The following is a 17,523-nucleotide window of genomic DNA, read 5'->3' as shown; positions in this document are numbered from 1 at the left end:
AACTACTCCAAAGCTATCTCACAAACCGAACGCAACTAGTCAAAATTGGAGGAAGCAAATCAGAGAGCAGAAATGTGACCAGAGGAGTACCTCAGGGATCAATTTTGGGGCCTATGATGTTCATCATCTACATTGACGATCTCCCCGAAGAAATCTCAGACATCCCAGCTTTCGGATACGCGGATGATTTCAAAGCATTTACCCACGGTGAGCACGAATGCGAGAGCACTCGAGGAAATATAGAAATGGAGCAAAGCAAAACAGAAGTGGACCTAAATGTTAGCAAAAGTAAAACTCTCCTCATCAGAGGGGATCTAGCCGAGCGTGACGAGGCAGGTCTGGAAACCGTTGTCAGCCAAAAAGGTCTCGGAGTCGTAATGTCTCGAAATCTCCCTTGGAGCGCAAGCTGCCAACGTAGAACAACCAAAGCGTGGAAAGCCTTCCAGACACTCAAACAAAATGTTTCGAGCGGAACCTCAATGGAAACGAAACTGAACGCGTACATAGGATACGTAGTGCCCGTACTCACTTACGCCTCCCAATTCTGGTACCCTTCGAAGGCTGACATGAGATCAATCGAGAAGATCGAAGGCCACGAAGTGGATATGCGGTGGAAACGACGAATAGCATCAAAGACTCGAAACACTGAAAATACTCCCACTCTCCATGTACACGGAAATGCACGATGTCCTCTATCTCCTCTCAATCCTAGAAGGCAATTACTACGTCCCCGAAAACAAATGGCCATATCGAAAAGAAAACGAAACAAGACAAAAGCAGGAGTTTGAACTCCCCAAACACCGACTACCGAAATCAGACGAAAACTTCTTCAGAGCCTCAAAGCTATTCAACATCATCAGAAGAACAACGGTGAAGCCAATGACGAAGAAACTTCTGACAGAGATGTACCAAAACTACTTCTACAGAAGCTACAACGAACTCGACAGCTGTACCTGGAGACTTCTATGCAACTGTGGAATCTGCAATCCAATGAAAAAACTCGTGCCAAACAAAAACTGAAGGGTTTACTCCCGTGGGCTCCGACCCTGAAGTCTCTCCTACTACTACATGTTTCAATCAAAATTTTGGGTTTTACCTATAACCCATTAGCGGTGGCATAACCTGTAGCCTCCTTTGCGAGTGGGAGGGAGTTTTCGAGGGGTGGGGGAGGAGAAGGCTATATCGGTAAAGACCCTAATTCACAAGCCAAGTCCACTGAGAGTAAGAATCCACGGTAACGTTCGGCAGCCTTATTAATAAGTCCACGCAAATTTTTTGACTAGAGGTGAAGCTACCCCTAACTTTGATCAGAGATTTGTTCTTGCATTGTGACGTCCCTGAAATTTATGTCAAGGCATAACCGCAGTAATCTTGTTATTTAATCTCAGTTCACCATATTTTTCCTTAAGTTTAACTCTGTTATTTGTTACTATAACGTGTTTATATAATGTGAAGGAATTCGGTGATATTTACCTAATGTAAACATTAATTATCCCAAGAACAAATTCTTGGAATAGAAAATTTAGATTGGCATTAAGTAAATAATAAATGATCGCTAACTTACAATTTCAAGTTTTGAGCAAGAAGTAGATAGAGTCAGCCCAAGCATCCCTCTGTATGAAGGTACTGTAACGCACATCCTCAGCCATTTTATAAAAGGACACAAATAAATACACCGAGGCAACGGTATATTATATGGATCTTTTATTTCAGACCAATTATGTAGTATTCGTATTTAATCAATGTTTTTGTATCCTGAGCAAGTATGCCATTCAATCTTTATGATTGTTGGCCTGGCAATGATCTGGATAGCCATGGTTGTTCCTAACTTATCCCTCGCTGCCATTCTGAAGGAACCATCCGAAGCCGATCAAAACTCCTTAGATGCCGATCATGAGAGTGACGATGCAGTTTCTTTTGCTGAGAAAAGTCGGGTGTATACTGATGAAATTGTTATTCACTGTGATGGTAGTCTGGATAAAGCATATCAGATCGCAGATGAGCATGACTTAGTTCACATTACAGAGGTTAGATAATTTTGCTGCGACGCAACGTTCTAGGAGCCAATTAATTGTCTTTCGTATGCTAAGGCGGCGCCAAGTGGCGGAACGTTTTATTGAAAAGTGCCGAACTGTTTGAGTCGTCTCTAAGTATTTGAATGTGAATTTTTTAGTAAAAAAAAGAAAAAGGCCAATTAAAAGAAAGCCCCTCCCCTAAAAGGGTAGTTGGTCAACTCGGGGGCGGCAAGTCAACTCCTATATACATTTATAAATCATGACAGTTGTAAAAGATTAAAACATCAAACGCCATATGAACAAGAGAATTGCGAACAAAATAGATACGAGAATCAGAAATCATTATATGAGGTGATTTAGAATCAATATTTCAAATAAATTTGTACATCTAGGACAGCAGTCGCCCTTCCTCTACAGTGGTCCCATTTGAGGCTTTTACTGTGCGCGCTCCATGCGCCGGCGCATGGAGCGCGCATCTCGGAGGCGGAGTATGAAGCTGCGGACGAGCGCTTATTTTTGTCCTAAGTGATCACGTCCGAATATGAATCCTGTTTCTTGTCGCTAATCATGGTAGCCAATCTCTGTATCGTTTTCGATGCGGACGGACCAACTCCTCCTGTACTGGAGAAGATTAGCGGACAGAAAGTAGCTTCCTCGACTTCGAATATTTTTCTTTCGTATTTCAGCTTCTTTATGGACTCGTCATACATGAAGGAATCCGGTTTGCTTCTTGTGCAACTCTTGGCATACGGATTAAACATTTTCACATCCACGAACTTTCTGCTGAAACATGATTCGAACAAGACATTAGCTTTGATATCTAGTCGAGCGTCATCAGTAGTGGTACTTCTATTGCGAAGGTTTCACCTTGCAGGGTCTGAAGACAGGGCTCTATTTCGCGATCGTCGCAAACCTCGTTGAGCAGGTTGGCAAAAGAGTCAGGGATATCAGTTTCTGACGTGCGTATATCCTTCTTTAGGGTAATTTAGAGAGTGCGCTACATTAAAAAAAATTTCTCCACATGCGCGTATTTTTGGCAGTTCTTGGGATCCTATCCATATCAGAAGGCAATTTCATCTGTAAACTCTACTTTAGTTAGATTGAAATGATACCCCTTCAATGAAGTGCTTTTGGCCAGCATGACGCTTTTTTAAAGCCAAATTTATAGAAGGCGCCTCGCTGTCATTGATGAGATCTTTCAATTTTTTTGCTCGGTTCTGTTCCGGCTTTTTTTTATCATTTTATGAAGGATTCTTTCCTGATGAAATTCTGCATCTAGAGCGTTATTATTTTCTAACGGCTCAGATTTCTGAATTATTCTTTCATATGCGTTTGCCTTGTCTTGTGCCATGTTAAGGCCACCTCCTTTCACCGGAAGAGAGAAAACTTTGCGGCATTGATCATTGAAAGAAGGGTGGTTCAACATTGGAGAGATGAGATTTTCAAATATCTTGCGCTTCAAAGCGCGTTGATTTTTAGTTATTTGTAGTTGTTATTGATTGATCTAAAACAAAGTTTGTAGCGTTTATATTTATCCTGTCGGCCTTTTTAATGCGATTTTGTTGTACGATGGACTTTTCGCTTGACCATATGGCTTTTCGTCCTCCAAACGGGATAAACATTTATCGCTTGGGGCATTAAATTGCTGAGCAGATCTCCTAGAGCTTTACTAGTCCCTAACTATAAAAATAACCAAAGCTGCTTAGAAAAAAAATTGAAGAAGTTGAACAGGACTTAGGTCGAAGTTCTGAGTTTAGTTAGCGCCATATAAATTGCAGTCCAAGTTACAGCTGTTTTGAGAAGTTTTCGCAAAGATTACATCTGCAGTGTATGATCCACGTAGCTTTTAATTTGTGTTTGCAAAAAACGTTCAGTCGATATTCCTAATTGTTTTTGTTCAAATGGGCCCCAAAATGTCGATTAATTTTTGTCATTTTGTTCGAGACATTTGGCGCGGAAGAAATTGTCATCAGTGCGTGATAGGTAATTTTTGTTAGGTTTGTATGTCTTAGAGCAATTAGATGTGTTTGCACCTTTTTCTTTTTTTAAACTCTTGCTTCAAATCTGCATCATGATGTCCCTCAAAATTGATAAAAATGTGAGGTCGTGCAATTTGGCAAAATTTTCAAAAACTTCAGACAGTCATCATAGCTGGAGTTGCTGTTTAGTGTCCATATTGTTGCTGTCCTCTGAAACTTTCTGAAAGTTTGCATGTTGCTTTTTCTCAGCATCCAGGCAACTGAGCAATAAGTTAGAAGGGCGCGACAGAACCCTTTATGCTTTAAGCTTTGTTTTCCAGCCGCAGTACGTGAGGCTGGAGAAAATAATGATGCGAAGGACAGTTTTTAATTGCCTGCGAATGAAGTTTGAAGCAATTGTTGTAAATGTGTTTGTGCCATTTTATGCAATTTTTCGCTTGACCGTTTTGTTCGAAAACATTGCTTCGATTTCACTTCTCGGGTGACTTTTCTTGACTTCCTGGTTTTTGTGTGACCAAAATTGCGCTTACTTAGAAATTAAGTTTTCTACAACAGAAGCGATTGAATGGCAGCAATAGCCGAGTGGTCAGTGCTTCAGTAGGTTAACAGAAATTGGGGTTTGTACCCTACATGATTGGATATTTGTGAAAGTCCGTTAAAAGCTATCCAGGATTGATGGTTCAGTTTTCAAGTGGCGCGGTTTTCTTGAGCGGGTTACATGAGCTACAAGAAAACCGGATCCCACCGCTGTACGAATGCATTTCAGTATAGCCCCTCTTGAATTATTCAGTGCTAACTTTTGTGAGCGTGTCTTTGTGAAGTCCTTTTGAAGTGTGTCGCCGTGCAATGATGATGAATTTTGCTGTTGACACCCAAAGGAGATAATCTGTTTACTTCAGTCGATGTTTTTTTTTGGATTTCAAACTCTAGATCTTGACAAATTCTGTGTTGACAAAGTCGAGGTATTACGATTTTCACTGTGCGGTAATTGCCAGTAATTTAAATTTTGCTAAGGGAGCTTCCTGAAGTTCCATGTACATTGAACCAGAGAATTTTTAGTTAGAGGCGTTCTTTTGAACTTTCAAGTAGAAAAAAGAATGATCTCCATGCTTTGATGATTCTTCTGTACCAGTTTTGTTCTAATATAGATATTATATAATGACTCCTGGCTCATTTTGAATAGTTACTTGTTCATGACAGTGTTTCATGGGAGCGTGGTTTTCGCCTTTAATGCATAGACTGTTACTTTTATCTTTGCGTGCCATGAGATTGTCCAGATTCCATTCGTTGATGCTGTAAAGTAATTTTTTCTGATTCCTTGGTGTTGAAACAAGAGACTGATTCAGGCGAGCCATCGACGTAAACTACGAACAGCCCGGTGACAGATACTTAAGGAGTTACGGCTTTTCTCAGTGTAACTCGTTGCCTCGACTAATGCCACTTGCTAGTTTCAGCTGCTTGCCAGTAATGGACAAATTCGACAGCTTCGACTATAGTTTGTATAGTTTTTTTAATGGAAGGCGTTGTTAAAAGCAGCATAGTGTCATTACATTTTCTCTCATCACGTTGTGTAACTTGTTTCCTTGAATTGGACAAGAATCTGTGGAACTACTATTCTCCGGAGAGGGACCATTTTGATCGCGGTTTGGATAGAGGTGATTGAACAACACTTTTGATATGTTTCCAAAGAGTTTGTTGAGACGATATTGGGCAATGTCGGCTGTTATTTTCTTTAATTATAGAGTTTACCTCGGTTAGTTTCCATTGATGTGGATGGCAACTTTCTGATGCAATTTTGAAGATAATGTTTCCGATGTGATCCGGGCCTCATGTGTTTGTCACGACTAAACCATAACAAACCATTTTATTTGTTTTTCCAGGTATGCGGATGTGATTTAGCATTGATATAGTATAGTCCAGGTCCATATCTTGCTGTATTTCCCATTTTTCCTTAAAGACGCTGACAAAAAATTCATTGAACATTTCGTTTTTGAGAGGTCGGCATCTGCCGTCACCTAGTGAACTTTAGACCCGTCTCACTCTACATGCCATACCTCACACTACCCCTGCTTTGTAGAAGTTTGCCCAGGAAAAGTTATGTGAATTCGAATCCAAAACTTACTTTTGGCAATTGCCTTGTTGCTCTTCAATTGCTGAACCAACCGAAATTTTTCTTATAACTGTAGTTGTGAAATGCCCCACCATTGATAAAAATCGACAACAACAACGCATTGCATGAAAATTAAAGATTAACAATAATAAAAGAGAATAGCCTGTTAAACCGTGGCACACTTTAACGAACTTCTTCGGTCTACTTGTGAAAAAGCTTATAGTGTGCATGGATATCAGGTTTCTCTAAGCGTAGGGTTCACCAAAACTGTCGCGAGGAGCGTTTGCCCCCTCTGTCTCTCTTACCTGGTGAGGCTAGCATCGCAGTAAGCTATCTACAACCAAAGCCAGCCCACGCAAGTCTTTTACGAGCTATTCGTCCGGCATTACCCGCTTGTATTCATTAGGGCGTATGACTAGATCTGTGACTGAGCCAGCGCCACAATATTCCATTACCAGCCATAACGACTTGGGTTCCACTGATTTGTTGACAAATGCTCCAAAAAATCTGGCAATATTTCGCTGATTTGAGTGCTGAAAGAAACAAAAAACTTCAGTACGAAACTATTGAAGATAATAACAAAAGCATAATAATTGTTTTCTAAAGTCAAAGAATGTAATTAACAACTTTACAATTGACCTACCGTTTTCAGGACATTTACTTCTAGCTTTATTTCTTCCTCCTCTTCCTGAAATATAATTGGAGTTAAATTATATTGGAGTAGAGAATTTAAATTGTTAGTCATCAGTACATTTGACAATGCCCATAAAAAATTTCGTTTTAATTTTTCGGGTGTTTCCCGATTATAATCCCCCATTATGGTATACTTATTTAGCATGATTGGGGGTAGAGTTTATCTGGCGCCTAAGCTGGGGGGGGTCTATCAGAAAGATCCAATTTTTCTCAAGAAAGATGAGGGCATAGTTTTTGTTTATATTTCTGTGACGTTGTCAAAAAATTCGTTAATATGAATACTTATCGAGCATGATATTTAAACAGAATATTCTTTATTTACATAGAAGCAAGCCTCACCAAATTGTTTGTTTTAAATTCATAAAAGTGAAAGAGATTGTAAAGTTAAGTTACTTGCTAATTTCAACACTATTGAGAATTAATTAAAACGATTAAGTGAAAATCTTTACTTACTCAACATTTAGAGATACTGTACTGAAATATAGAATCCATTGCATCCAAAGTACAGCCATCCACCAACATCAGCCTAAACTTGATAGTAATTAATTTTCTACGCATGCAATTATCTATAATACACATTAATAGCAATACCAACCTCGTACCAAAACAGTTTTATCGTGGTATTGGATATGGTGACAGAAACGGACACCAACAGCTGAGAAGAAGGTCCAGCTGAAAAAGATCACAGGCAGTATCTTGTGTTACAATGTCAGCATCTTAACCCTACTAAGCAAAGAAGAAGAAAAAACTGGATTTTACTTGCTCAAAGCCAAAGACGCAGCAGAAGGGCTCAATCCCATTTACAACTTAGTGCTCAAGAATCACCACAACACTTCAAGGGTTCGTTAACAATTCTACTTTTGCAGTGAATTTATAAAATGTCCTATCTAAACTTGATGAGCGCTCAGTCAATTTTGATCAATTGAAATCATTTATCGTGAAAACAGAAATGTTTGAAACCATGAATGGAGAGATTAAAGATAAATTTTATGGTGCTTTTAAAAGTAATTATCACTTTCATCAACTGTGTCACTAAAGTTCAGTTCAAAAACTAAAGGGGCTCAATTTTTCAGAGTAATTTCAAATTTTGACACTTTTTGGGATAATTCCGAAGGAATTTTGACAAAGCACATAACTTTTGTTTCAATCACTTGCATTTTGCACACTAACACGTCTTTTGACTTCAATAGTTAATCATAATAATAATAATAATTATAAAAATGGCTCAACCAAATATAACTTTGAAACCGTACTCAGGTACAGAAAAAGAAAGTTTCCGCGAATTTGAAAGATTGTTGAGAAGCATAATAGGAGTTGCAGGAATTGCAGCTGGTCAACAGGCTAATTTTATGTCATTACATCTTAGAGACTCAGCATTAAGATATTTTCAAACACTTGACGACGCTACAAGAGCAGACATTAATTTAAGTCTAACAGCACTGAGAAATCACTTTTGTAACCCCCAATTGCAGGAACTACATGTCATTAAGTTAGAAAGTTTGAGATTCGATCAAAAAACTGATACACCAGAAAATTTCTTAGTAACACTTCAAAATATGGCAGTGAGAGCATATCCTGACCCAACACCAAACCCGGTAGCAGCAGCTGACCCTGCGTTAGATGCAGGAGCAGAGAGAGCAAGAATAGATCGTGAAAATGCTGTAAATGCACAAAATTTACTTTTTGCACAAACTGAACGTGGTAATCAGATTAAGAGACTTTTTGTGAAATGTATGCCAAGTTGGTTAAGAGCAAAGTTACTTGAACAACCAGATAACGCAACAGTAGATGATTTGTGTCTTTTTGCCAGAAAACAACTGACAATTCATAACTTATGTAAAACAGACGAATATGCAGATGGAGCATTCAGTGAAATGAGTAACACAGTATCAGAGAACTTAGTAAATGCACTTTCAAAACTTACACAGACAAGTGAGGCTATGGAAAATAAAGTAAATGAACTTTCAAAACAGTTTGAAGAACAAAAATTACAACATCAACAACAGGAACAAGTTTTGAGTCAGCAAGGTATGAATGCTCAAGAAAATTATTACCAAGAACAGGGAGACTTCAGAGGAAGTTATAGAGGCCGCAACCGCGGTGGTTTCGGATTTAGAGGACGAAACAGAGGACGAAATAATTACCGAGGTAATAATAATAACAGAGGTAATTGGAGAGGACGAGGATATTATAATAACAACAAAAATTATCCTCGGAACAATAACTTTTCGCAGCAACTTTTCCCTGCATATGCAAATCAACAAGCAGCAGGTCAAGTTTCACCTCAAGCACCACCTGCACAAGCATCTAGTTCTAATGCTCAGCCTGCGACTGTTCAAATAACACCTCCCGCTCCCCCTGGTCATATTGAAACAGTTCAATATTCTAGTGTAACATGTTTCATTTGTGGCTATCCAAACCACACTGCAGCAACATGCTCTCTGCGAGGCAGAGGAGGCAGACGCGGCGGTGGTAGTTTCCCATTCAATAGGAAACCAAAAAACTAAACGAGCCACAAGTTCCACAAAAGTCCTCCAAAAATTTAGATTTTTCTACTAATCATGTAACTGACAATGTATTTGATTTTGATACTAGTAGTTTAGAAACGGAAAATGATTTATGTGCCGTTATCCCTTTGGAGGGAGAATTCCTTTCTTATGTTAATATTCTCTTTGATAATAAAATTCGACGAAAAGCTTTAATAGATACTGGTTCTTGCGCAAATGCAATCCCAGAAAATCTTTTAGAGCAACTACAAAATTCCAATGCAAAATTTGAGTTCACATCACCATCTTTTAAAAATGTAAAATTGGCTTCAGGTGCGCCAATTAACATCTCAAAGGCCGTAAAAATTACTTTTGATATCACAAATCATGAATTTACAGACACTTTTCTCGTTTTGCCAACAATGAACTCCGTTATTATTGGAAATCCTTTTTTCAAGAAAAATTTTATTTGGATTTGCCCCGCTTTCAATCTTTTGAAACTTCCAAATTTGACTGTCCAGCTTAATGAAAATAAGCCAAAAGGTAAATCAAAATTTTACCTGAAAAAACTTAAGAAAATACCCATTTTTCTTAACAAAAAGCATGCCCTACCCCCAAATTCACACCAAATTTTAGAGTGTTCACTCAAGGATAACTCTGAAAGTTTTTCCGAATGTAGTGGAGTTGTTATCCCTAATGACGAATTTGAACAATCTACAGAGATTGCCTTAACATCATCTCTGAGTACAGCTGAAAAAGACGGAAAATTGTATATATCAGCAATTAACATCACAGATCACTATGTACATCTTAAAGCTAACACACTTGTTGCATCTTTTGAAATTCTGAGCCAAGCTCAAGCAGAAAAACTTATCAGTATCGATCCGCAACTGATAGCGTTGGCTAAGCAACGTGATCCTGATGACATTGAAAATGGTCTTAATCAGCTTATTCAAATAGAATGTTCAAATGATGAGTCCAAAAAACGCCCTGGACCTGAGTATGAGAAACTCTGGTTCCCAACCCCTGAAACTTGTCCCAATCCTCATTTACTCCCACCCTTACAACGTGAAATTTTCGACCAAATCCAACATTTTCAAGGTCTTGAAAAAATTGACCCCAAAGTTAATGAAGTTCACAAGCAAACATTCTTAGCAAATTTCAAATGGGAAAAATCTGTTTTGTCAAATGACCAAAAGGTCGAGGTCCAAAATTTGTTGACAGAGTTTTCTGACATTTTCGCCAAACATCGTTTCGACGTAGGTTACAATACCGAGTTGAAAATCAAACTTACACCCGAGCATAACTCGCCTGTTTATGTACAAAGTCCACAAACACCCATACATTTGCGAAATGAACTGATTGTCGAACTAGCACTCATGCACTATTATGGTTTGATTACAACCTTGTCACATTCAAAATACAGTAGTCCAGTATTTGCTCAACGAAAAGCATCCGGTAGATTGAGAATTTTAATTGATCTAAGACGAATAAACCATCTGTTAAGGAATGACTATATAAACACGAACTTTCCAATTTCAAATATGAGCGATGCATCGAACCATTTCGCAGGAAAGAAATTGTTTAATAAACTTGATTGTTCGCAAGCATACCATTGTGTGCAAATGGCAGATGACCTTTCGGTTCAACTTTTGGCATTTAATTTTGCTTCTCGTACTTACGCATATAAATGTCTAGCTCAAGGTCTTAGCAAATCTGTCACAGGTTTTAGTTCATTCATCAGACATTACTTAGACCCATGCTTAGCAGCAAATATATGTACTCAGTATATGGATGACATAGGAAGTGCAGTCGATAGTTTTCATGAGTTGATTCCTAACCTAAGGAAAATATTTGAGTGTGTGAGAAAATCAGGTTTAAAACTATCACCAAGCAAATGTGAATTTGGTGTTCAGGAAATAACCTTCTTAGGAAAAGTCATTACTCCAAAAGGAATTCAACCTGAGAAAGAAAGAATTGCAAAATTCCTTAGTAAATTGACAATGCCTAAAACGGTTAAGCAAGTGAAAAGACTTGTCGGTTTTCTACAATTTTGGCGAGATTTCATACCAAACCTAGGTGAAAAACTTTTACCGTTTTACAAACTTTTGCGAAAAAATGTAGAACACTACATCACTGATGATCATAAAAAAAGTTTGAAAACTTTGAAAGATGACCTAGTTAAAGCAACAGAGCTTACCCTTAGACTGGCGAAGCCAGGAATGCAATATGTTTTGTTATGTGACGCCAGTTATTATGGCGCAGGTTTTGTCCTAATGATTGAGGACTATGTCAAGGACCAAAAAGCCAAAGAACGAAAAACTTATGCACCAGTTGCTTTTGGTACAAAATTGTTCAATGAAGCTCAATTGAAATTTTCAACTTATTACAAAGAATTTTTGGGTCTGTATTTTGCACTAGACCATTTTTCGCATTTTATTTGGGGAACTGAAAAACCAGTTATTATCCTGACAGATAACAAAAGTTTGGTACAATTTTTCCAATCAAAAACAATTCCCCCATCTTTATGGAATCTTCTTGATCGATTACTTTCTTTCAACCTAGTCATTGCTCACATCCCAGGCAGAGCTAACTATGCCGCAGATTTTTTGTCACGTATTCAAACTGATCCTGACCAAGCGATTGAATTGAAATTAACTGATCATATTCCAGTCAAGGAAATTGAAATTGAAACGATGGCAAAAACACCTGATGTTTTAATGAACGCTGTAGAAGATTTTGATCACTTGTTCAAAGTAATACTTGATGAAAACGTTATCAACCAACTCAAGCAAATAGGCATTCCAAATGCTATTCTTGAACAAATTCAACAATCAAATCAAGTTACTGAAAATGAAGAAATTTCAGGTTTTGTCAGATTTTTGTTGAAAAATACCGAAATTAACGCAGTTTTAATGCCAGATCCGGCAGACAAACTTAATGATTTGCATGACAGAATGACACCTCTTAATCTCTTAGATGAACAAATGAAAGATGAGACAATAAGAGAGGTAATTAAGTGGAAAAAAGAAGGTCAACCTGTTGATTTAAATTACCAAATTTTTGAATTGAAAAAGTATGCAAAACAGTTCCAAAGACTTATTTTGAAGGATGAAATTTTGTATCGACAATTTTTTGATCATGCTGGAAAAGTTGCAAATCTCCAGTACTGTTTACCAAAACATTTGTGGAAAGAAACAGTGTATAGATTGCATAATTCGCCAATAGCAGGTCATATAGGCATACAAAGGACAATAAATGAGTTCAGAAATAGATTTTATTTTCCAGGTTTCACAGAGTATTTTGTCCAAATGATTAAAAATTGCCTAACCTGTATCCAGCAGAAAAGCATTTCAAACAAGTCTTTACGACCATTTTTGCAACCAGTTTCATCCCTTCAATCATATCCAGGTGACATGATGCAAATTGATATTGTAGGACCATTTCAGTCTCCACTTTACAAATATGTCCTAACCGGTATTGACGTTTTTTCAAAGTATCTTTTTGCCGTTCCACTCACAACTGTCAACGCACAAAAACTTGCACATGAACTTTCATCAATATTTTTCGAACACAGCTATATTCCAAAAACTATAGTGTCTGATCTTGGAACAAGCCTAGTTTCTGAGTTAATGCATGAACTTGCATCATTGTTAGAGGTGAAAATAAAGCATGCTAGTTTGAAACACGCACAAAGTGTAGGTGTAGTTGAAAGAGCTCATGGAGCGTTGAAACGTATCTTAAAGCTTAACACCAATCATCAATGGTCAAATTGGCACAAATACGTACCATTGGCAGCCTACATTCATAACACCTCATACTACTCATCAATAGGTTGTACACCAACTGCAATTTTTCATGGCAGAGAGCCAATCAAACCTCTTGATTTGAGATTTAGCAACACAGCCATAAAAAGACTTGATCCAAAGTCTGATTTTGTAATAGAGTTGCAAGATGCCATGCAGCAAAAGTTCGCTGAAACAAAATCTAGGCTCATTCACAGCTATCACCATTATCGAAAATATTATGATGAAAAAGCGTTAGCACATCCACTCAAGTTGCATTCCTATTGTTTGATTTTGAATCCTAAGTTGACGAATCAGAATGATTTTGGAAGTAAGTCCATGAATGTTTGGTTACCATTGTATAGAGTCGAAAAAGTGCTTACTGATTCCAATTATTTGATTCGAAAAGTAGGTACCTATTTTACCCAATGTATTCATCGCATAAGACTCAGAGCATATAGTCCGAGTGAACCTCCGATAGATCTCGAAAACATAGATCAAGAAAAGTTCATTCCAGACCCAGTCTTAGGAAAGTACAGACAAGAGCCTGCGTTATTTGATAATGAGATTCCAAAATTGTTGGAACACACATTCATGACGGATGTACCAGAGCAAGCAGAACAGGAAGAAGATGATGCGCAACTGACAACCGCAATTCAATTTCAAGTTGCAATACCACCTGTTCCACCAGCTCCAGTTTTGCCTCCACCAGTTGTTCCACCTGCAATGCCTCCAGTCCCTCCACCACCAGCTCCAGCACCACCAGCGGATCATGCTGAACCAGGCGGTGGCCCTCACCTTGAATTTCCTGACCCAGTTAACGATGAGAATGAAGCAGACGAGCCAGATATAATAGATCAGGAAATTCTAGATGAAGAACTGGAGCCAATAACAGACGAGGAAAATGATAATGATGCCATTCCGGATGCTGATGATCAACCATTCGCTGAATTTCCACAGACATTTGAGACCAGACAGCCTCAGATGCCAACAATCCATGATAAGATTCGACCAACATTTGAAGTCGACAATACACCGGAACAGCGAGAACCACGTCCTACTAGGATACCAATGCCCAATACGGCAGAAACTCCTATAGCAGCGACACGCCGGAAAACAGTTACCTTTCATCCTGAAACGAAGCACACCACTTCTCCCACGACAAGCAAACTCGGAATACGGGATGGAAAGTTATATTTAAAAAATCCAAATGAAAAACGGTCAATAATTATTCAGTCATGTCGTGACAATACTGCCCGCTTAGCTTTTGGAAAACCGCCATCTAGAGCAACAAAACACGATATTAAGCGAAGCGAAGAAGCCCACAATCAATTACTCAATACAACACCTCAGTCTTCAAGTTCTCCATCTACTTCACAAGCTTTACCAAAACAGCCTTCACCTTTGTTAGATTTAGTAGTAGTTGCTAAGAGACGCACGAGACAGAAAAAAGAAAAGGCAGAGTTACAGAAGCAATCTGGAATGAAAGCCTTAGTAGATGATAGTCTGAAGATTTTCTTCAGCCGAGAAAACTTAGAAAACTCAAAGTTCTCTGTTGCCGACACTGTTTCAAAATCAAATCCAAATTCCTTTTTCCAAAAATTGGACTTCAATATCCCCCCGTACAATCTAGAAAATCAGGACCTAGATATAGGTTCATTGCTAACCATTTCTGACGTATCAAACAATCGGTTTATCTATAGTCTTGTAACAAAAGAAACCGATGCCCACAAACCATCATACTTATCATTACAAAGTTGTCTTCAGAACCTTAAAAAGCATTGTGAAAACTACAACATCACTGATTTAGCAATCGCACAACTAGATTGCAAGCCACAGCAACTTTCATGGCCAGAAGTTCTTAATTTAATCCGAAATGTGTTCAACAATTTTAACTTAAACTTATATGTTCATGTAAAATAAAAAAAAAAAAAAATATTACAAAAAAAAATATATAATAAATAATTAAAATAAATAGAAAAATCATTAAAACTATTACTTTATTTTATTAATTAAACACACTATATATTAACTTACTATTAATTCTTAGTTTTAACCCTTATTTAACCTTCAATTCTTTAATTTATAATTGATGTTTTATTCTCATTGCTTTACTTAATTTAATAGCAGTTTTAATGTATAAGTACCCGGATTTAACATTTCTTTTTACCCTGACGTATACAGGATAATATTAATAGTAGTTAGCTTTATTCCTATAGTCCCCCTAGTTTATAGAACTCCCACATGTATGTGCTTTGCCCTTAGAAATCTTTTACAAAAATTTTTGCTATAATTGACCTATTTCAAAAATTGTACCCCGACTAAAAGTCCCACCCTACAAAGGAGGGAACAAACCCTCTCACTCCTAGAATCAGCATTGAAAATGGCGAATGAAAAAATTTATTTTGAACATCAAAACTCAAAAGAACTCAACGTAAAAATTGAGCAAGAATTTCATGTCAAATTAGAGCCAAAAAATTCAAATTTCTAGAGAAACTAAGGCCTATATTAAAAATCTGTGGGGGCCTTTGGTACCTAGCAGATCATCCTCTATCGAATGGTGTACCTCTGAAGCCTCTACGGAAAAAAAATTTTCAAGGTCACCCGCATATGCGAACTTTTTAAAAATTTTTGAATTTCCTTAAATTTTTTCCCCAAATTGACCTTAATCAAATTCAAATTCCCCAAAACGCAGCTCATAAAGTTTCATCAACCTAGTAAACTGTTTGTATTCAAAAAATTTATTCGTTCAGCTGAAATTTAAGTTAATTTTTCTATGAAGAATTGATGAAAATTATATGAAATTTTGTTTGAACATCATTATGAGTCACTTTTTTATAACATCACCCCTGAGGAATTTAGCAGCACGTGGCTGCAGCTCACCCTCGGCTTTTCGAGCATCAAACTCACCCTCATTGCTAAATTATTTATAAAAGAGTGAGAAATCTATATTTTTGACCAATTTCAAGTTTTGCTGTCGAAAAAATGTAAATTAACCTTTTACAGGGAAACTGTAAGAGTGGCTCGCAGTGAAAACCTCTTGAATTCTTAAACAGTGCACTATGTAAAAGAATTGCCGGCCCATTTCCATTCTTTAACTCACAGTGTCGATAAACACTCCACATCCCTTCATTTTTATAAATCCAAAAGACATTTATGTCGCACTTCAGCACCCATGCAAGTCCAAGAATCTGCCACAAAAAAAAATGATTTTGCCCTGGAAAACTACATTTTTTCCACCTAATTTGCATATTAGAAATAAAGGCAGTAAAAATGTACCCATGATTCTGACACTGGCCAAGATGTATTTTTATATTCGAACACATCGAAAGGATTTGGGATATAATTCATCTCTTTTGTACAAAATTTGATAAAGTCAGGTCGCAACATCATGTCCGCAGTGCGAGCTCTCAATTTGTTACACTCACCATTCTCTAAAAATCCATTTTTTATTTTTGATATTCATTTACATACCATTAAATTCAAAAAAAAATGCATGACCTGATTTTTTGCCAGTTATCAAATAATAGACCGAAGAAAATACACAATTCCCAGATGTTTCCGAAATATGAGGCTGCACAATTGGAAGCGCCGGTTCACATAATTCCTTCTGGTATGAAGTACCAATAAAAGGTTTCCTTTCAAATTTGAAATCGAATTCCGAACACCACTTTCTTTGCATAGCTTCACTGGGAGTCGAACATATTATCTTTACTTTTCCACAAAGTTCATTAAAGCAATCGGGACATTGCCTCACCGCACTGGAAAAACAAAAAGAGATTTCACTACCTTAATAACATGATTTCATTCGATGATGTTTGATTACTTACTCTTTCGCCACTAATTGAAGTCCCCCAACAAAATCTGGTAGGAAAAAGTTTGAGGATCTCAAACCCGCCACAAGCTGTTTTATATCACATACGTGATCCTCAGTTTGCCTGTGAATTCTTCGTGCCACTTTGCCCGCAGTATCGGCAGTCGGCACGACAAAATTGCCTTTCATTAATACGTTATTGACAACTTTAAATTGTCGAAAACGATCGCTGTAAAGTTTGCGATCTCTGCCAAAATTATATTTTTTGTCAATTTTCTCAGTCCCACAGTAAGTTTTAGCAGCTTTCATAAGATACACTTCCATGACTAATCTTAAAAAATTCACGAAAATTGAGTATTTTGATTTAGAGCGCTCACCAAGTGTGAGTGTTAAAAGAGTTAAGAAATAGTAAAGTCAAATTAGTCAAAAGTCATTCTAAAACAACATTCTAAAACAAAGCCTAGCGACATCTAACACAACTCAGTCTAGTTTTAGTCCGTTAAGTCTCACGTAACTAGTAATAACGATACATTCTGGCAAAGACGCAGGCCAAAACTGATTGCACTGTTTGATAAATACAAAACAGGATTGTTAAAGTCCACACAAAAGGAGCGACACTGAGCTGTCCCTCAGCTCCCACC

At 37.5% G+C, this 17,523-nt stretch overlaps 1 protein-coding gene across 1 annotated transcript in view; it reads left to right on the top strand.

The window, feature by feature from the left end:
• Nucleotides 1-1,691: 1,691 nt before the first annotated feature.
• Nucleotides 1,692-17,523, top strand: part of LOC142343215 (furin-like protease kpc-1) — a 54,561-nt gene continuing 38,729 nt past the window's right edge. The window contains exon 1 of the mRNA XM_075394972.1: nt 1,692-2,027. Coding sequence (XP_075251087.1) covers nt 1,743-2,027 — 285 coding nt within the window. The 5' untranslated portion in view covers nt 1,692-1,742. The remainder of the gene's footprint in view (nt 2,028-17,523) is intronic.

Source organism: Convolutriloba macropyga, chromosome 7 (assembly GCF_964194025.1).
Source record: "Convolutriloba macropyga chromosome 7, txConMacr16.3, whole genome shotgun sequence".
NCBI lineage: Eukaryota > Metazoa > Xenacoelomorpha > Acoela > Convolutidae > Convolutriloba > Convolutriloba macropyga.
The sequence above is the reverse complement of the archived record's forward strand: the minus strand, read 5'-3'. Positions and strand labels throughout refer to the sequence as shown.